Source organism: Cetorhinus maximus, chromosome 14 (genome assembly GCF_964194155.1).
Source record: "Cetorhinus maximus chromosome 14, sCetMax3.hap1.1, whole genome shotgun sequence".
NCBI classification, from domain to species: Eukaryota; Metazoa; Chordata; class Chondrichthyes; order Lamniformes; family Cetorhinidae; genus Cetorhinus; species Cetorhinus maximus.
In genome coordinates, this window is record NC_135892.1 from 23,206,057 (window position 1) to 23,227,892 (window position 21,836).

The following is a 21,836-nucleotide window of genomic DNA, read 5'->3' on the forward strand; positions in this document are numbered from 1 at the left end:
GCAGTTGTTCCTATTTGTTAGTGTTATATATGACAGAACCATACATACTTTTTCTGCATGAATTTTTGAATTTCCATGGAAAAATATGCATTTTGAAAACGGGTGTTAAGGGGTTGTATCTTAAAATCATCCCAGGTGAGAATACCTTCCACCAGTTGAAAGTTGTTTTATGGTTTTTCATGGTGAGAGCGGTAACATTGAGTCAGAAGATTTTATGGTTACACCATGCAAAATCTGCTGAGAGAAGAGCAGGCGTTACCTTAACAGAGTTCCTCAGAAGAATCTGGACGTTTCAGGCAACATACGCTGCTTGTCGTCTGGAGGAATGACTGGAACAGGGAAAGAGGTAGTTAAATATAGTGGAGGATGGGAATCTGGGTGGGATCTTACTGCTGATTGGTCAGGCTATTTGTTTATAATAGGTCAATACATGTTAACATTCTTACTGCTGACAGGTCGACCGTGCAGAATGGATGGTAATGTGATTCTTGAGTAAGGTCACTGATGAGATGCCATTGTTTTGGAGGACAGTGTGGTGTTGATAGATCCCCATGGCACCTCTGACACATCTTGTATGTGCTGAATGGGATAAATCTAGAGTTAATAACCACCACATCCAGTGCATGTTTGGCAATAGCTGACTTGTTCCATTCACTGTGTTAAAGCAGGTTTGATGTTCCTTGAATCTAGTGTGTAGACTGCGTCCTGTTTTCCCCACAGTATATGAGTCCTCAGTTGCAATTTACAGCATGGTATCTGTAAATCCCTGGTGGTGGAGGTAATGTTTTGCCCCTGTTAGCCTGTAAACAATAGATCTCAAAAAGTAATGAATAGATTTCAGTGAAACTTGGTACACGGGTAGACCTGGATCCTGGAATTTTTTAAAGGATCGTTTAACATTGGGGGATAGGGCGATGACTATTTTTTCAGAATATTGTTCATTGTGAAGGAATGTTGTGGAATTTGTCACAGCTGTCAAAATGTAAGCAGTTTTCAGAAGGTGGGTTGGATGAAGCCTGTTTAGTAAGATGAAAGCTCTTAAAACCAAAAGAAAAATCTTTTTATTGTAGTTGCAGAGCATTGACCCAGGCAGGGAAAAGCCTCAAGGAAGAGCTGCATAATTGTAATAATGTTGAGTTAATAGAGCACACCTCCACTTTGCTGTGTTGAGAGTGTCCTCTCCACTTATTTATTGAGAGTTTTTTTTGTCTTTGTATGTATAAAAGGTGGAGTGGAGTTTTTTAGATGACTTAAGTCTATGTTGTAGTCCTGGTGAGGTGGAGAGCATCCTCCAATCAGTTTCCAATGGCCTCATGAGAAGAGCTTACTCAGTCAGTGACTAGAAACATCAACAACAAAACCTTCACCATATTAAGTCCACACTTCAACTCAATGGATTTCCTTTACACGAGATTAACACACTCCGTAACTACTTCCACTAAAACAAGAGTCAGCCTCCTGTACATCGGTTTCATTTTGCACAGACTACAATGTATACTCGAGTCAGTGGACATAGAAGTCCAACACAAATCTTCTAAGAAGCTGTACTCCATCCTTAATATCCACAGAGAGAAGAAACCATCTTATAATAAACTAGGAATTTACAGCATACCATGTTACTGTGGACTCGTCTACATTTGGGGGAAGACAGGCTGGAGCCTACACGCTAGACATATGGAATATCAAACACAGTAAATGGGACAAGTTAGCTATCATCAAACACACAACTTAATAACCACCACATCCAATGGTCCAACTTTTAGACTTATCCATCACGCACTGGCATACAAAAGGATGCCACAGACAACTACCAACACCACACCAACCACTAAGACAGCAACCTTCTCATTAGTGACATCTGCTACCCTTACTCAAGAAGCACATTTAAACATCCATTCTACGGAGTCGACTGATCGGCAGCAAGAACCCTAACATATAGCAACCTATTACAAACACAATGCCTGACCAGTCAGCAGTAAGATCCCACCCTCCACTGTATGTAACTATCTCTTTCACCTGTTCCAATCATTTCACTAGTTGACAGGCAGAGTACACTGCCCAAAACATCGAGACCTACCTAAAAGGGAATCCCATCCCCTTTTAAGGAACTCTTAAGTTAACAACTATTCTTTTCAGGGCAAATTGTACATGGTGTAACTCTAAAATCTTCTCACTCAATGTTTCCTCCAATGGATTTTGAAGAGGTTGTTCAAACCCTCACCACAGAATACATGGAACATCTTTTAAAGGAATAATGCTGTGCAAATAGTACAAATATAAATCTCAGAGCAGCAAGCCGAGATCAAATGAGTATGACCCTAAATTGAGTAACAAGCAAATTACAAATGAAAAAGGGAAATTATCTTATGAATCCTGCAGGGAGAAAGGGGATGGGATTCACTGAACATGCAAAATCTAAAGTTGATCAGAGGGGCAAAGTGAGACTTGGCAAAACATAACAGTAACAAATTAATTCAATACTGCAAGAGAAAGATGACTGTCAGAAGAGGTGAGAAGAATCAAAGGTGTAATTGGATGTGAAATTGAGGACTAACACAAAATATTAATACACTAAAGAGTTTACATTTTTCACAAAGTAAGCTGTGAACGACTTGTTTTATTGGGAAGTTCAAAACAAAATTTACTACTTCAACATAGATGAAAGTCCAGACAAGCAGAGCTTAAAACAAATCCCATAGAGTGTTGAGACTCGAGGACATTTATGAGACATTGATAATGATTCATGAAGAAATCAATTACACTGGGGAGACATTACTGGATTGGAAGCAACCTAATATACCTATAGGCAAAAAAGGAGTTAAAATTAACCATGGACATATGCAAACATTAGCCTAAATTGAATTACATCTAACATAATAGAGTAAATTATCGGAGTAAAACTGAAGATTATCTGTACAATTTTTAAAAATTCATTCAGGGATGTGGGCATCGTTGACTAGGCCAGCATTTATTGCCCTTGAGAAGATGGTGATGAGCTGCTGCCTTGAACTGCTGCAGTCCATGTAGTGTAGGTACACTCACAGCACTGTTAGGGAGTTCCAGGATTTTGACCCAGCGACAATGAAGGAATGGCGATATACTTCCAAGTCAGGATGGCGAGTGGCTTGGAGGGGAACTTGCAGGTGATGGTGTTCCCATGTGTCTGCTGCCCTTGTCCTTCTAGATGGTAGAGGTCATGAGTTTTGAAGGTGCCACCTAAGGAGCTTTGGTGAGTTCCTGCAATGCATCTTGTAGATGGTACACACTGCTGTCATTGTTTCGGAGGTGGAGTGAATGTTTGTGGATGGGGTGCCAATCAAATAGGCTGCTTTGTCCTAGATGGTGTCAAGCTTCTTGAATGCTGTTGGAGCTGCACTCATCCAGGCATGTGGAGAGTATTCCATCACACTCCTGACGTGTGCCTTGTAGATTGTAGACAGGCTTAGGGGAGTCTGAAGGTGAGTTATTCGCCACAGGATTCCTGGCCTCTGACCTCTTGTAGCCACAGTATTTATATGGCTAGTCCAGTTCAGTTTCTGGTCAATGGTAGCCCCCAGGATGTTGATGTTGAAGACCTAATAAATACAACAGTAGTAGGAGTGGCACATCCTACCTGACCAAATTCCTTGACTTTTTTGAGAAAGTGGACATGGACTTCCAAAAGGCTTTTAATCAAGTTTGAAAGACTTCAACATGTCCAATCAATGTAAAGCTGCAATCAACAAAACCAGTGGATTGTTGAACTATACAACCAAAGCTGTATAAGAGTCTAGATGAAATATTGACAATCTGTAGTGTCTCAGATCAGAATAATGAGTAATATCTGGTCACATCTGGTCAACAAGAAGCAAGGGAGATTTTATACACTGGAGACAGTGCAGAAAAAAGCCATACGGCTCACCTCTGCTTTCGGTGCCAATTGGTAAAATATGAATGAAATTCTCTTCATGTAAACAGTGATCAACACAAGGAATGGAGACTTCCAGGTGGAGGAGCAGAGACAAAAACTTGAATAATAAAGGCACAATTAGATGCAGCAAAGGGAGGATTGCAAGATTTTCTGAATGAATTATGATAGGATGAACAATCTTTCTCTCTCACAATTATCTGATAATCTGTAAACAGATATAGGATTACATTCAAAAAATTATATTTTGCAACTGTTAACCTAATCTTTATGCCTGGTAAGTCCAGGCACCAGATAATACATTTAAATTCTATTCTAAAATAGCGTAAATTTCTTTTGAAACATGCAGTCTACAGCCGAGATCTTCCTGAATGTGTACTATTGAGGGAATTTTAGTTTATTGACTATCATTCACTTTTGTTCTGGAAAAACATGCAGCATCTGCTACTGCACAGGGTTCTTATGAGACAGTTTTTTCTCAGGCCTGTACTGAGATATTTGTATGCAGTTAACAAAATCAGGTGCAGGGATGACCAAACTGTGTAACTTGAGCTACCCCTGCAGTGAAATGTTTAATTGCTTTGTTCAGCTGCCCCGCCCATTGTAATAAGTGTATAGCCATAACAAAAGGGCTTTTAGCTTCCTTTCTGGGCAACATACATTTTGAATCAAATGTTCCTTAAACTCATTATTTGAACCTGAATGCATCAGTATATCCAACAGGGAGCTTGCTGGGTCAGGTCAGCTGGTACAGAATCTGCTAAAGGAACAAATATGGGCAACATCGCTGTTACTAACACAAGAACAAGTCTTCAGCACCATTGATGTCTGTAGCAGAAATATCAGTGTGTGTTCCTGGATTAAAAGCTGTTGCTCTTGAAAGATGGAGAACGAGATGGAGGAAAGGAATAAGACTACAATACAGATATAAAGTAAATGGAAATGAAATATTTCAAAAATCACATCGACGAACTAAGTTTAAAAATGCACACAGTATACCTGTAATTACAATGAAAATATGAATATGAATCTTATAGTCCTTTGTCAAAGCTCAAGTCAATAAAGAATTGGGTATAGGTACACAGAGTAAGGATACATCTCAGTAAAATGCTGATATTTTATTTTGAAATTTCACTTTTATTTTATTCCACCTCGTTCAAGTTATTTCAAAATCCTCTCCGCTTAGCTTTAAATTTTCCTCAAAATGTTTACAAGCCGTACTTCAACAGATGTCAGACATGGTTCAATTGTAGCACTCTTTCCTGAGTCGGTAAGTGGGGCTCGAGTTCCACGTCTAGGCTTATATTTCAATGCAGTACTGAGAGATCACTGAACTGTTGGATGTGCTGTCCTTTGCATGAGGAAGTGCAGTCTTTCAGGTGACACTTTAAATGCCTGCCTTCTCAGATAATGTAAAAGGTCCCATGGCACTATTTTGAAGAGCATAAAAGCTATCCTGATGTCCTAGTTAATATTCATCCTTCAACCAACATTACTAGAGCAGATTATCTGGCCATTTAGCTCACTGGAATCTTGCTGTGAGCAAATTGACTGCCACATTCCTGACATTACAACAATTTCAAAAGTACTTCAGTGGCTGCAATGTGCTTTGGGATGTCCTGAAGTCATGAAAGACAATATATATAAATGCAAGTGCTTTCTAATCCAAATTCCTACAGTGAGCTCTTCGAATGTGTCAGTTCATGTTTAATTTCAAGAATCACATTCTTTCCCCATTCCCCCAGTGATTGGATCTAAATTCATATATTTTCTTAATTCATTCACAGGGTGTGGGTGGCACTGGCAAGGCCAGCAATTATTATCCATCCCTAATTGCCCTCAAGAAGATGCTGGTGAGCCATCTTCTTGAATACAACTGAGTGGCTTGTTAGTCCATTTCAGATGGGATTTAAGAGTCAACCACATTGGTGTGTGACTGGAGTACACAGATAGGACAGGCCAGGTAAAGCTGGCAGGTTTCCTTCCTTAAAGGACAATAGTGAACTAAATGGGCTTTTATGGTAATCTAGTAGCTTCGCGGTTACCATTACTAATACTAGCTTTTTATCCCAGATTTATTTAATTAAATTTAAATTCCAGAACTATCATTGTAGGATTTGAATTTTTGTTTCCAGATAATTAATCCAGGCCTGTGTTACTAGTCCAATAACATAACCACTATATTACCATACCCTGTTCCACTTATCTCCTGCTATCAAGTTGTGTTTGAGCCAGTTCCCCACTGAAGTGGGCATCTACTCATTACCCTGTATAAGCACCAGGCAACAGAGAACAGAGGAATTTTGTAAGAACAACACATGATGCAAAATATACCTATTTTAATTAAGGATTTATGGTACTAATTTATATTTCAATACACCTTAAAGTGCAACAACTTTAATACAGTTCATTTAGTTACTGGAGAGATAAGAGTCTTTTAAAGATTGATGTTTATTTCATAGCTCTTAATTAAAATATTTCTTCCTCCAACATCACAGGGAGGAAAGTGTGACAGTCAAAATCGTGCATTTTATATTTTTCCTCTGTCCGGTGCAAATGCTTTGTGAATGGGCCAATCAACCAAAATCTTGAAGTGCAGTAGCAGTCACTCCATGATGCAAAACCAATGCCAGCAACACAGCTGGTCTCAACCATTTCTCTGGGAAAAGCTATGTTCTACTGAAGTGCAAACCGGTTAACCTCACCCCACAGGCATGTTAAGATTTTGGTCGGTAAATTTACAGTGATGATAATCCACGGAGTCCGCACACTTCCACGTATGCCCTGTGTTGAACAGTAAATATGTGACTTGTACTACAAAGTTGTTGTGGCCCTGGGGTTGTCAGTAACATATTCTTTATTAATAGATCCAGTAGGTTTTTGCTTGTTGCACTGTTTCAAGTATTTGTGCATAGATAATGTCGTTGGACCAAGCAGTTCAATCACTTCTATTTTCATCCAAAGTGCTTACAAGGATAACAGATCTGAATTCTGCTGCCAGTGTTTGGGATGGTAGTGAAAATGGCTGAGCAGCTTTCCCTCTAAGTTCTCAGTGCATTTAAATGCTACCTTGGCCAGAAATCTTTTCCAGCTTGGTCATCACTGAGTGGTTATAAGTTTCACAATCATGTCAATGATGAGTGATCCCCGTGGACAAGTGCATAAGTCCATATTGGGTTTCTTGATTTTATCCTCCAGCAGCCGGTCTAATTCCCAGCGAAGCTCTTTAACTAGCTCAGCAATCTGGGTAAAGTACAAGAGCAAGAAGAAATACTGGTTAAAAAGAGAGTGTATATGTAGACATCTGTACATACACATGAAGCAAGGAAATGAAGGACAGCAAAAGACTCTGTTTTATCTAGCCTTTCCCATACAGTTGTGATGTATTGTGCTTCCTATCCACCTTGAACCATGTAATTTCCTGAGAGATACAGATACAAGCTCCGGCCAAGTAGGGGGAAAAATATGGAAAATTTCTTTCTCACCTCTTTGGGCAATTGAAACAATTCTATTAATATTAAAAGCTTAACCCACCTGATTATTTTTCAGCATTGCTTCAACCATCAATTTGAACCCCATATCTATAAACCACACTAAGTAAACGTAAGAGCTTATTTTAATGGCACAGGTTTAAAAAGTAAAACTGCTCAAACATAAAATAAATATAGTTTGTCCGATTCCTATCTACAATTTCAATGTAGTCCACAGAAGAGGCTAAGTTCCACTGAACTGGAATAAAAACAAAAATTGCTGGAAAAACTCAGCGGGTCTGGTAGCATCTGTGGAGAGAGAAACAGACTTAATGTTTTGAGTCCGTATGACTTCTTCAGAGCTAAAGAGAAGTCATACGGACTCAAAACATTAAGTCTGTTTCTCTCTCCACAGATGCTACCAGACCCGCTGAGTTTTTCCAGCAATTTTTGTTTTTATTCCAGTTTTTATTTCCCCCAAACACCCTTTACCCCACAGGGCCATCTGTTACTTATTTTTATGTTTTGATTTCAGAGGGCTGACCCTTGCTCTGCTATTAATATTTATGCCACTGTCAGCACCTTCTTTACTCTCTACCACTACCATTAACGCTCCCTTTGTCTTGTGTCCATGACATCTTTGTCAATCTGTCCTTAGCTGTCACCTATCCCTCACCTTCTGTCTCGTTCCACCTGCTCCACCCCCTCTAAAACGGTATAAAATCCATCACAATTGAGGGATTGTATTATGATTCTCTAAACTGGGTATGTTCTTACTGGAAAAGAGAATGGGAAGTGATGTGATTGTTGTTTTAGAGGGATTAGATAATATAGATCACGATAAGTTGTTTCACCTTGTGAACAGGAGAACCCAGTGGACACAGTGTGAGCTTGTGTGCAAATACAAAAACTATGGAAATATCTGTGATAGAGTAGTCAATTTATGCAACCAGCATCACAAAGATGTTTATTAATTCAAAAGCAAATTACTTTCAGAAAGTGAAATTTTGGGTTGCGGTAGACAAGCAAATTGAGACATGACAAGTGGAAAGTGCAGCATTTGGGAGGAAAAATGAGAGTTTTGGACCTATGACTCCCAAAGTTCTCCGGCACTGGTGTTTTCCTCATCTTTTGTCTGCGTCTATTGTAGACTACATGAGAGATTGATTGCCATGAATAAAAAGGGCATGGACACAATACTTAACGTGTGGAATGACTCAAACATCATACAGTTTATTGATAATTTCCTGACTTGTACTCAATATTTTTGTTTTCCAGTTCAGCTTTCTATTTGCTTTATTAATTTTCTGCTCCGCTCTGGTTAGGTCCATTGATCACCCAGATTCAGATTTCTTTGAACTTTATCCCTAACTACTGACACCAATCATAAAATACCAACGTCTCCCCTCTCAAAGCAAAATGCATTCTCTCTCACTATGATCAGTATATTACACAATATTAAATTGCATTTGCCACTGTTCCACTAATTGATTTACCCTTATATATAGTACAATAATGCTGGGCATAATAGGGCTCACATCTGTACCCATCATTTCCTGAAAGTAAACTCTTAAATAATGTCAGAAGGAGGGGAGACAAGACATTGAGAAGGGAGGGAAGGAGGGCAAGTCATTCTGATCATTCATATGTCTCAGTGTATCAAAGTAGAAAACTCACAGTCAGGCATCTGTTATCTCTCTGCTTTGAGGGAGGGAGGGAGGGTTCTGATAGGTGACATGCAGGTGTTTCGCAATGCTTCTACTATTAACCCTGTCTGTTCTGCTGTTACTCAAAGTTAAGTTAAACAATCTAATCAAGGTTCAGTCCTCCAGGGAACACATAATCCTTTTGACCATCAGCTGTCACAGTATATGTAATAATATCACTTTCAATTTATTTCTCCTCCAACTTTCATCCTCTCAATAGTCAGCTAACTCTTGCTACAGAACATTCCTATGGCAAAATGCCTTTCAGTGTCTCCCTTGGGTGATCATTCCCCAGGCGTGATTGCTTACTGACTATTCTACCAGTTAGCATTATTGCCAAACTCAATCCTATTCTCACCCACGGTACTTTCCAGGTTACGATCAGGACGACAATGCCTTCTCCTCTCTTGTCCAAGAGAATGATAACAGTTTTAATAACCCATGTTTTAAAACACTTGGCAGCTAAGTCAGCTAATACAGCATAAACAATAATGGAATGCAGAATCTTCCTATCTAAACAGGCTAGGTTTACAGACCGCTGTGACTTGCAAATGAGTCCTTATTGGCGGAGCGTTATTCAATTTCAATGTTTCAATTTCAATCACAGAATGATCATTTCAAAGAAATAACAAATTACCCTCAATTGATAAAAGAAAATGCCTCCTTACCTGAGGGGAAGCAGCAGCAAATCGAATCCATCCATCATCAAGGGAGATGATGAATTGTCCCCTCTCAAGTTCCACACTGACCTGGCCACCCCCAAACAACACCAGAGGGTACACAGAAACCATGCTGCAGTCTCGCAGAAATACTCTGCTGGTTTTCACCTTCTCATGGTACACCAAATAAGGACTTTCAAAGTGCCGGACCTAGGATCCAAATATAGTGAATGATTTAATATTTGTGTTCTTTATGCAGGCAGCCCAATGAAAATCCATTATTTGAGCAAAAAAAAAGGTAATCATTAATGGGCTATAAGGTAATAATTTTAATGGTAGTGCAGTTTTTAAAAAAAAAACTTGCATTTTGTAGCACTTTTCATGATCTTCAGGTGTTCCAAAGCACTTTACAGCTAATGAACTACTACTAAAGTGTAGTCAATGTAATGTAGGAAATCTGGTAGTCAATTTGCGCACAGCAAAGTCCCACAAACAGCAATGAGATAAATGATAAAATAATCGGTTTTGGTTTTGTTGATTGAGAGATAAATATTGTCCAGGTCATTGGGAGAACACACTTGTACCTCTTCAAAATAGTGCCTTACAGTTTTTTTATTTTCTGAGAGATGAGGCCTCGGTTTAAAGTCTCATCCAAAAGATGACATCTCCAACAACGCAGCCCTCCCTCAGTACTAGGTCAGGAGTGTTATCCTGGACTTTGTGCTCAAGTCTCTACAGTGGTGCTTGAACTCACAACCTTCTGACTTAGCGGCAAGTTTGCTGCCACTAAGCCTTGACTGACACCTGATGCATCGATGCCACAGGGGTTTTGGGAAACACATTCAACGCTGCTACTCAGTTAAGCATCCAATTTAAGTTACATTACTGCAGGAAGCACTGACACCATGAAAGTCTGTGGTTGTGTGCCTACACTGGCACCCAGAACAGCAACACCTCAAATTTAACATTGTCATCCTCACGTCCAAATCTCTCCATGACCTTGCACTCAATCAGTTAGTTCCGTCAGCACTGCAACCTTCAAGTACTCTGCTCTCCTCCAGTTCTGGCGTCTTCTGCATCCTTAATTTCCAACACCTCACTGCTGCCAGCTGTGTCTTCAGATGTCCAGGTCCTAAGCTCTTGAATTCCCTCCCTAAATCTCTATGCCTCTCTCGCCTCCTTGAAGATGCTTTTTAAAACCTAATTCTTTGACCAAGCTTTAGTCACTTCACCTAATGTGTCTTTATGTGGCTTGGTTTTAGTCCGAGTACACTCCAGTGAAGCGCCTTGGAAACTTTTACTACGTTAAAGGTGCTAAATAAATATAAGTTGTTGTTGATAGTGACGTTACCTTCGATTTGCTGATATTTAAGGCCAATTTCAAAAGCTGCATGTGGCTAAAGAATTACCAAATGTATTACGAATGGCGAGAGTGGCCAGTTTTGGTATACCCAAATTCAATACCCCTCAGTGCATCAAACTGAGGAGCTGGCTTCAATCAAGAGGCTGATGATTGGTATATACTTTTATGATTGGCAATACTTAAAAGAATGGAGGGACAGTTTGAAAAGCAATATTCAAGGGTTAACGCGATCAAGGGCCACACCCTCTTGTTTAGTTGTAAAAATTGAATGGACTAGGTACCATCAGTGGTGAAGGAATGTGAACTGAGCAACTGAATGTGACCTAGAAAACAAATGCCTTGAGCTCACTTTCAGGCACATTGTACAGCACAATTAATCTAGATTCAAGTTTAGACTAAACACCATGGTCTGAGTTTTCATTTGCACAATCTTGTGATAGACAATAATGATTTACATCAAGTAAACCCCCCTCAGGAGAACATGAAAGATCTCACAGCAGTAGTTCGAAGAAGAGCTGGGAAGTTCTCCCTAATGCCCTTGCCAATATTTATTTTGCAAAGCAACTTCACAAAAACAGATCATCTGATCATTGCTGTTATGGGACTGTGCTGTGCACAAATTGGCTGTCATTTTTCCTACATTACAACACTGTCTAATGCTTTAAAAGTACTTTCTTATATTTTAACTGCTTTGGGACATCCTGCAGAAATGAAAGGAGCTTTATATTCAAGTTATTTTTTCTTTATCAATTGAGCAAGTTATGCCATGTCTTAGAAATATCTTAATACGCTTTGATAATTCACGTTGAAGTTCAATAACTGGTTGTGTATTGCTTGATCATCACTGCGAGATAGTTGTGAAATTGCAGCACAATGTCCTTGATAACTTAACAAGAGTCTATTTGTTCACTTTACAAGAGATATTATTGTAGTAATTATTGTCAAATTTAGGGTATTGTAGTAGTTACTTGTACCTATTCGTTTGTGGAGAGACTAGAGAAGCTGGGATGTTCTCTTTGCAGCAGAGGGCAAAGATATTCAATAAAGGTGTTCAAAATTATGAACGATTTTGATAAAAGAAATAAGGAGAAACTGATTCCACTGGCAAGAGGGCTGGTAACCAGAGGACTCAGATTTGAGATAACTGGCAAAAGAACCAATGGAGAGTTGAGGCTACCTTTTTTAAAATGCAAAGAATTATAATCTGCCTGAAATAATGTTGGAAGCAAATACAATAGTAACTTTCAAAAAGGAGTTGGATAATCATTTGAAAGTAAAACATTTACAGGGTCATGGGGGAAGAACAAGGAACAAGGAATAGGACTAATTGGAAATTTCTTTCAAAGAGCCTGCACAGGCATGATGGACTGAATAGCTTCTTCTGTGCTGTAAGATCCTATGATTCCATTCATTAGGGTTTTATTGAATGATATAAAAACTTATTTAAAAAATGTAATGTTCATTTGGCAAACGTCAAACTGCTCAGATAGATAACGTAGCAGTTAATAAATATAGCAGATCATCAACATAAAATCTCCCTTGCCTGATGAATCCACAGTGACGAGCAAGGCATGGGTCTGCTTCTGCTGGCTCTCAAATGACCTTTCATTGGGAAAAAAACCATATATACTGACCTGATAATTCACTGAAGAAGGGTGGATGTGGACATTTCCATCATTCTTTGTGATGAAGTGCAGTTCTTCTGGCTTTGGTAGCACTTTTAATGCACCAGACATAGTTTGCGCGTACTTACTCGGAGGAGAGGTCACCTAGGTACAAAAAAATTAAAACTTTCAAGTTGATTTGTATTGTAGACCCCTCTCCCTTTCTTCAATGTTTTCCCTCCTCTATCAAGGGCACTGGATTATGATGAGAATGATTCCAGAGGTTTTATTTTGTCTTCAAATACATTGCTATACTGTAAACTTAAATATCTCGATTTTCTCCCTATCCCATCAATAGACTTGCCCTCTGCTTTCCATTCTTGTTCAGAATGAAGTTTTATAAGGTTGTTTTGTTTTAAATTATCTCTTTTAATTCAAGGTAAAAAAGGAGCATGTGACCTCCTGCTAGTTCTGCCCAGCAATAAACTGATGCAACCCAGTGGAATAGGATGCTCAGGTCAGGTGCTATTGTATTGAAATGTACATGCCAGGTTTAACATCTGAAAACAAAGGACAGAAGACTGGCTTTGCCATGGGTAGACTTAGAGACGCTCAGGCAGAGAGAGAGAGAACACAAGAGAGAGATCATGAGAGTGCGGGCGCGAGAGATTGGAAAGGATCAGCTGTTACAAGCAGCAGGGAAAAGGTGGTTCTTTGCTAGCTACCAGGCAGAATGCTAGTGGAAGCTTGACCTCAGGGTAGTGATGGAATGTGCACAGATTTTAAGGACATTGGAAAATTTACCCAGGGATGGAGTGGGCCTTGCTGCTAGAAGTCAGTTCAGGGATTCTCAGAAGACTGAGGGAAACGACTTTTGACGTACAACTCAGAAAAGCAGGGAGAAGCGAACCTGTTGGAAGGAGGGCGTGACTGTGGACCAGTTCCTGTAAAGACTATAATTCTGCAGATATTAATGCAGTGTGGGATTACCAGCCGTGTAAAGACACTAACAGATATCTTTTCTGTAGCTTAGATTATTAGTTGCCTACTAAGTAATGGCTAGTGAATGTTGATTTTCATTACAGTAAAAGTCTTAAAACTTAAATAAATCACGCAACACGATTTCAAGTTGGTAATTGGGAATTCAAATCTCTTTTTAAAAGTTATCGCTCCCTGTGGGGATCATTACATTCTCACGTTCTGGGAAGGAAGATCTCTAAATAATTCTCAAAGTGGCCATCAGCATATGATAAGTGAGAGAATTGGCTCGTATTGAAAACTTATATTCAATATTATACACATTCAATGACATTAGAATCACAGACCAGTTGGTTACAGCACAGCAGGAGCCCATTCAGCCCATACAGCCCATGCCGGTTCTCTACAAGAGCAATTTAGCTAGTTCCAGTCTTCCATCTTCTCCCTGAGGCCCTGCAAATTCTTTCCCTTCAGATGCTTATCAAATTCCCTTCTGAAGGCCATGATTGACTCTGCCTCCACCAACCTCTCAGGCAGTGCATTCCAGACCATAACCACATGCTGCTTAATGAAGTTTTTCCCCATGTCACCAGCTCTTTTGCAATCACTTTAAATCTGTGTTGTCTGGTTCTTGACTCTTCTGCCAATGGGAACAGCTTATCTACACTGCCTAGATCCCTCATGATGTTGATCACCTCTACAAATCTACTCTCAACTTCTATTTCTCGGAGGAGAAAAATCCCAGCTTCTCCAGGTGATCCACATAACTGAGGTCCTTCATCCCTGGAACCATTCTCCTGAATCTTTTCTGTATCCGCTCTAAGACCTTCACAAAGCCTGGTGCCCAGAATTGGACACAATACTCCAGTTGAGACCAAAACAGTGCTTTATAAAGATTCATCACAACCTCCTTGCTTTTCTACTCCATGCCTCTACTCAAAGCTCAAGATCCCTTTTTAATCACTTTCTCAACTTGTCCTGTCTCTGTTACTGCACCCCTTTGGAACTATACCCTTTATTTTGCCTTTCCTCATTTTTCCTTATCAAAATATATCACCTTGCACTTCTGTGTTAAATTGCATCTGCCACATGTCCACCAATTCCACCAGTGTATGTCCCCTTGACGTTTATCACCATCTTCCTCACAGTTCACTATACTTACAAATTCTATGTCATCTTCAAATTTTGAAATTGTGTCCTGTACACCCGAGTATAAGTCATCAATAGATCCAGACAAGCAGTTGTCCCAATACTAACTCCCGGGAACATGACTGTATACCTTCCTCAAGTCCAAAACATAACCATTCACCGCTACCCTAGGTTTCCTGTCACTCAGCCAACTTTGCATCCATGCTGCCACTTCCCATTTTATTCCATGGGCTTCAACTTTATATGGCACATTTTCCGAACGGCTTTTCCAATCCATACACACCACATTAACCTCATTACCCTCACCAACCCTCTTTATTACTTCATCAAGCTAGTTAAGCATCATTTGCCTTTAACACATCCATGCTAGCTCTCCTTAATAAATCCACATTTGTCCAAGTGGCTGTTAATTTTGTCCTGAATTGTTTCCAAAAGCTTCATTTTGTTGTCAAAACTAGTTGACTATTAATGAAGGTAGCCACTAATACTAATACCCCTTTTTTTTGATTAGCTTCCCATACTGTTCCTTAAAAAGTTAGAAGACGACAGTTGCTTTTTTCCTGCCAATAAAATGAGTGCCATAGGTGAAATTTGCAGTGCATTGAAGATTCATTACAAACTTAAAACACTACCCTGAAATCTGGTCTACAAATTACAAAAACAACAGACACTGGAATAGGTGCGAAAATTATTTACAATAATGATTTGAACTGAGAGATTATAACTATCAGGAATATCTAACAAGTTGGGGGGCTTTTCTTCTCTAGAAAAGAGAAGGCTGAGTGTTGACCTAAGTGCAGTCTTTAAAATTTTGAAGGAATTTAAATCGGGTAGACACAAAGAAAAATATGTTTCGAATTGTTGGGTAGCTCAAAACTAGTGGCCATAAATCCAAGGTAGTCACCAATAAATTCAATAAGGAAATTAGGTGAAATTTCTTTACTCAGTGTGGTTAGAATATGAAACTAGCTACCACATGGAGTGGTTGAGACAAATAGCACAGATGCATTTAAGGGGAATGCTAGACAAGTACACAAGGAGAAAGGAATAGAAAGATATATTGAAGAAATTAAGTCATGTGGGAAGAGATTCAAATGAAGCATAAACACCAGCACAGGCCAGTCGAGTAAAAAGGCCTGCTTCTAAGCTGTAAATACTACATGTAGCCATTGAACGATAGGATGGAAGTTTGCAATTTGCCACATGACAGTTATTGATTTCTGCCTTGCCATTATGAAGTAGTGGAGAATAGAGGACACACCCTTTTCCCTAAGAAGGGAGTGACAAAAATAAAACCAGTCATTTTAAGTGAGTGTTGCACACGTTCTAGTGGCCAGTTATAGAACAGATGATAAAAACAAAAAACTGCGGATGCTGGAAATCTAAAACAAAAACAGAATTACCTGGAAACACTCAGCAGGTCTGGCAGCATCGGCGGAGAAGAAGAGTTGACGTTTTGAGTCCTCTTGACCCTTCAACAGAACTGAGTAATATTAGGAGAGGGGTAAAATATAAGCTGGTTTAAGGTGGGGGGGGTGTGGTTGTGGGGACAAGCAAGCAGTGATAGGAGCAGATAATCAAAAGATGTCACAGACAAAAGAACAAAGAGGTGTTGAAGGTGATGATATTATCTAAACGAATGTGCTCATTAAGAATGGATGGCAGGACACTCAAGGTACAGCTCTAGTGGGGGTGGGGTGGAAAGACTAACAGGGCATAAAAGGTATAGATTTAAAAATAATGGAAATAGGTGGGAAAAGAAAAATCTATATAAATTATTGGAAAAAAACAAAAGGAAGGGGGAAGAAACGGAAAGGGGGTGGGGATGGAGGAGGGAGTTCAAGATCTAAAGTTGTTGAATTCAATATTCAGTCCGGAAGGCTGTAAAGTGCCTAGTCGGAAGATGAGGTGCTGTTCCTCCAGTTTGCGTTGGGCTTCACCGGAACAATGCAGCAAGCCAAGGACAGACATGTGGGCAAGAGAGCAGGGTGGAGTGTTAAAATGGGAAGCGACAGGGAGGTTTGGGTCTTTCTTGCGGACAGACCGTAGGTGTTCTGCAAAGCGGTCGCCCAGTTTACGTTGGGTCTCTCCAATGTAGAAGAGACAGCAGTGGGAGCAACGAATGCAGTAGACTAAGTTAGGGGAAATGCAAGTGAAATGCTGCTTCACTTGAAAGGAGTGTTTGGACCCTTGGACGGTGAGGAGAGAGGAAGTGAAGGGGCAGGTATTGCATCTTTTGCATGGGCATGGGGAGGTGCCATAGGTGGGGGTTGAGGAGTAGGGGCTGATGGAGGAGTGGACCAGGGTGTCCCGGAGAGAACGATCCCTACGGAATGCCGCCGGGGGGGTGAAGGGAAGATGTGTTTGGTGGTGGCATCATGCTGGAGTTGGCGGAAATGGCGGAGGATGATCCTTTGAATGCAGAGGCTGGTGGGGTGATAAGTGAGGACAAGGGGGACCCTATCATGTTTCTGGGAGGGAGGAGAAGGCGTGAGGGCGGATGCTCGGGAGATGGGCCGGACACGGTTGAGGGCCCTGCAACGATCGTGGGTGGAAAATCTCGGTTAAGGAAGAAGGAGGACATGTCAGAGGAACTGTTTTTGAAGGTAGCATCATCAGAACAGATGCGACGGAGGCGAAGGAACTGAGAGAATGGGATGGAGGTCCTTACAGGAAGCGGGGTATGAGGAGCTGTAGTCGAGGTAGCTGTGGGAGTCGGTAGGCTTGTAATGGACATTGGTGGACAGTCTATCACCAGAAATTGAGACAGAGAGGTCACAGAAGGGAAGGGAAGTGTCAGAGTTGGACCATGTGAAAATGATGGAGGGGTGGAGATCGGGAGCAAAATTAATAAAATTTTTCCAGGTCCCGACGAGAGCATGAAGCAGCACCGAAGTAATCATCGATGTACCGGAGAAAGAGTTGTGGGAGGGGGCTGGAGTAGGACTGGAAACAAGGAATGTTCCACATACCCCATAAAGAGACAGGCATAGCTGGGCCCCAGGATCATCCTCCGCCATTTCCGCCAACTCCAGCATGATGCCACCACCAAACACATCTTCCCTTCACCCCCGCTGGCAGCATTCCGTAGGGATCGTTCCCTCCGGGACACCCAGGTTCACTCCTCCATCACCCCCTACTCCTCAACCCCCATCTATGCCACCTCCCCATGCCCACGCAAAAGATGCAACACCTGCCCCTTCACTTCCTCTCTCCTCACTGTCCAAAGGCCCAAACACTCCTTTCAAGTGAAGCAGCATTTCACTTGCATTTCCCCTAACTTAGTCTAGTGCATTCGTTGCTCCCAATGCAGTCTCCTCTACATTGGAGAGACCAAACGTAAACTGGGCGACCGCTTTGCAGAACACCTGCGGTCTGTCCGCAAGAAAGACCCAAACCTCCCTGTCGCTTGCCATTTTAACACTCCATCCTGCTCTCTTGCCCACATGTCTGTCCTTGGCTTGCTGCATTGTTCCAGTGAAGCCCAACGCAAACTGGAGGAACAGCACCTCATCTTCCGACTAGGCACTTTACAGCCTTCCGGACTGAATATTGAATTCAACAACTTTAGATCTTGAACTCCCTCCTCCATCCCCACCCCCTTTCCGTTTCTTCCCCCTTCCTTTTGTTTTTTTCCAATAATTTATATAGATTTTTCTTTTCCACTTATTTCTATTATTTTTAAATCTATACCTTTTATGCCCTGTTAGTCTTTCCACCCCACCCCCACTAGAGCTGTACCTTGAGTCTCCTGCCATCCATTCTTAATGAGCACATTCGTTTAGATAGTATCATCACCTTCAACACCTCTTTGCTCTTTTGTCTGTGACATCTTTTGATTATCTGCTCCTATCACTGCTTGCTTGTCCCCACAACCACCCACCCCCCCCGCCCCCTCACTTCTCTCCCCCCGCTGCACACACAACCCCCCCCCCACCTTATATTTCACCCCTCTCCTAATATTACTCAGTTCTGTTGAAGGGTCATGAGGACTCGAAACGTCAACTCTTTTCTTCTCCGCCGATGCTGCCAAACCTGCTGAATTTTTCGAGGTAATTCTGTTTTTGTTATAGAACAGATGATGTTTGGGAATCAAGATAACTGCTTGAAGATGCTTACCCTCTAATACTACCAATCAAACTTGACAAGAAAAGGTAGTTTTTGTGATGGTCGACATGTAGTAGAAGCAGCTAGCAGTAAGTTACAAGAGAAAGGGGAAAGATTGACAGATTTAAGATTATTGTTTTGCAATGTATCTGAAGAGAAAATGAATTGCCATACAGAATAGTAAAGTTCACGTGTTCAGTTCATTTCCTGTATGGCTGAGGGTTTGATTGTATGTATTGGGTTTCAGGACACCAAACATCTGCTGAACTTTGTTTAAGGTCTTGTCTGTGCTGTAAGTTGAAGTCCCTGTGGGGAAGCCAGGTGCTCCATTCATCTAAATGGCTGATCTGCACCTCAACAGCATTTACCTACTTGTGCTCTACATTTCTTGATACCATTACCCAATAAAAACCTTGAAAGCCTCTTATATAGCAACGGAAGTAGGGCATTTAGTCCCTCGAGCTAATACCATAGTTCAATTCAATCATGACTTAACGGTATCTAAACTCTCACTTACTCTCCTTGGTTCAGTAACATTTAATACTGTTGCTTATCAAAAATCTATCAATATTAGTTTTGAAAGTTTAAATTGATCTAACCTCAAGATCTTTGAGGGAGATTGTTCCAAGTTTGTACCGGTGTGTTAAAAAGTGCTTCCTCACATGACCCCTGAACAGCCAAGCTCGAATTTTAAGGTTATGCTCCCTTGTTCTCAATTTGGCCACCAAAGGAAATAATTTTCTCTGTATATCCCTACCAAATCTTTCATCATTTTAAACATCGGTCTCCTAAACTCAAGGGAATACAAGCCAAGTTTATGCAACCTGCATAACTTAACCCTTTTAGCCCTGGTAGTATTCTGGTGAATCTATGCTACACTCCCTCCAAGACCACTATATCTTTCCTGAGGTGCAAAACCAATAACTGAATGAAGTTCTCCAGTTGGAGTTTGATCAAGAATCTGTACAACTGTAGCACAACATCCTTTTGTACTTTCCGTCCCCCCCATGAAATAAAGGCCAGCATTACATTATGCCTTTTTCATTGGTTTTTGCAGTGCTCCATTGATTTTTAATGATGTATACTTGGACTCCCAAACCTCTCTGTTCCTCCAGTCCCTTGATTCTCACCATTTAGACAATACTTCAATATTCTGATGAACAACACCCTCAAGTGTTGATTCCTGTCAATTTCCCTTGTTCATTAGCTCCTGAGAAAGCACAGACCATGCTTGAAATTATTTCTCTGCTCAGAGCAATCCTCTGGAATTAGAAATCAGAGGGTAGTGCAGCCTTTTTCAGCATGAATTTACCATCCTTTTAAACAGAAGCTGAGCTCCTTTTCCTTATGTTGGGAAACAATCAAGCTCCCAAAAGCAAAGTTTCAACTTTAACCTATTTCATCAGAGTAAAAATGCAGGTTAGATTAAAAGGAGTTCTGAACTGACCTGGACTACATTTGGGTAAAGGGCAGCACACAATATTGCTGAAATTAACTTCATGTTTTCTGCATTGGAGTTGGCCTAAAAGAGAAGATCAAATTGACAAAACAAGAGCTAGACATAACAAGATGACTAAAACAAGCAGGAACAACATATTGTTTTATATATATTGCTAATATATCAGAACTATAGACTGAAAATTATTGACATTGAACTCTAAAGGTATTAAATTATTGACAAAATAAAAGGTTGAAGTTATTTTTCAAAAATAAAATCCTGTTTATAGGCTATAATCAGTCATCCACACACTAAAAAACAGTAAAAGCCTTTCTATTTATCTCCTTTCATCAGTTTTCCTTGGATATGGTTTCTCTGATGACACTCCTTGGTACTTGGCCCAAGTGACTTCTTGATGAGCCTGCTCAACAATCCTGACCTCAACCTGGGATCCATAAGTGTCCCTTTCGTAGTGTTCAGTGGAAAGTGATAAGAAGGATTATGCTCACCTTTTTCCACCCAACCACCCTTCCTTATTTAGGGTCTACTGCTACTGCTCCTGGCCGAGCAAAACATAGAATGTACCTGCAACCTTCCTCTTCAGTATGGCTCATTGTTACAAGACATAGTTCATTACCTATTGAGCCATTAGCAAGAGGGAGGGGAAGGGATGGCAACAGGAGCATGCACCTAAGAAGTAACAAGCGGTCTGAATTATACCAGATAGGAAAATTGGAACAACAGGCCCTTCAGCGGATTTCACTATTCACTTAGATCAACTCCATTTAACCTGAAATAAAAGCAAAATACTGCGGATGCTGAAAATCTGAAACAAAAATAAAAATAGCTGGAAAAACTCAGCAGGTCTGACAGCATTTTCTTCCTCGAACAGAGGCCCGAACAATCCCCATCCACCACTACTCTCCGTCTGGCTGAACTTGTTCTCTCACTGAACAATTTCTCCTTAAACTTGTCTCACTTCCTCCAAATAAAAGGTGTGGCTATGGATACCCGCATGGACCCCAGTTATGCCTGTCTCTTTATGGGGTATGTGGACTATTCCTTGTCCCAGTCCTATTCAGGCCCCCTCCCACAATTCTTTCTACGGAACATCGATGACTGCTTCGGTGCCGCTTCATGCTCTCGTCTGGACCTGGAAAAATTGATTAATTTTGCTTCCAATTTCCAGCCCTCCATCATTTTCACATGGTCCATCATTGACATTTCCCTTCCCTTCCTTGACCTCTCTGTCTCTATTTCTGGTGATAGACTGTCCACCAATATTCATTACCAGCTTACCGACTCCCACAGCTACCTCAACTACAGCTCCTCACACCCTGCTTCCTGTAAGGACTCCATCCCATTCTCTCAGTTCCTTCGCCTCCATCACATCTGTTCTGATGATGCCACTTTCCAAAACAGTTCCTCTGACATGTCTTCCTTCTTCCTTAACCA

General features: G+C 40.7%; 1 protein-coding gene across 3 annotated transcripts in view; it reads right to left on the bottom strand.

Moving 5' to 3' along the window:
• Positions 1-6,232: 6,232 nt before the first annotated feature.
• Positions 6,233-21,836, bottom strand: part of dhx57 (DEAH (Asp-Glu-Ala-Asp/His) box polypeptide 57) — a 95,163-nt gene continuing 79,559 nt past the window's right edge. For all 3 annotated transcript variants that reach the window (XM_078556663.1, XM_078556661.1, XM_078556662.1), the window contains 4 exons: positions 20,391-20,465; positions 12,740-12,874; positions 9,752-9,952; positions 6,233-7,150 (listed from right to left, as the gene is read on the bottom strand). In XM_078556663.1, coding sequence (XP_078412789.1) covers positions 7,007-7,150; positions 9,752-9,952; positions 12,740-12,874; positions 20,391-20,465 — 555 coding nt within the window. In that variant the 3' untranslated portion in view covers positions 6,233-7,006. The remainder of the gene's footprint in view (positions 7,151-9,751; positions 9,953-12,739; positions 12,875-20,390; positions 20,466-21,836) is intronic.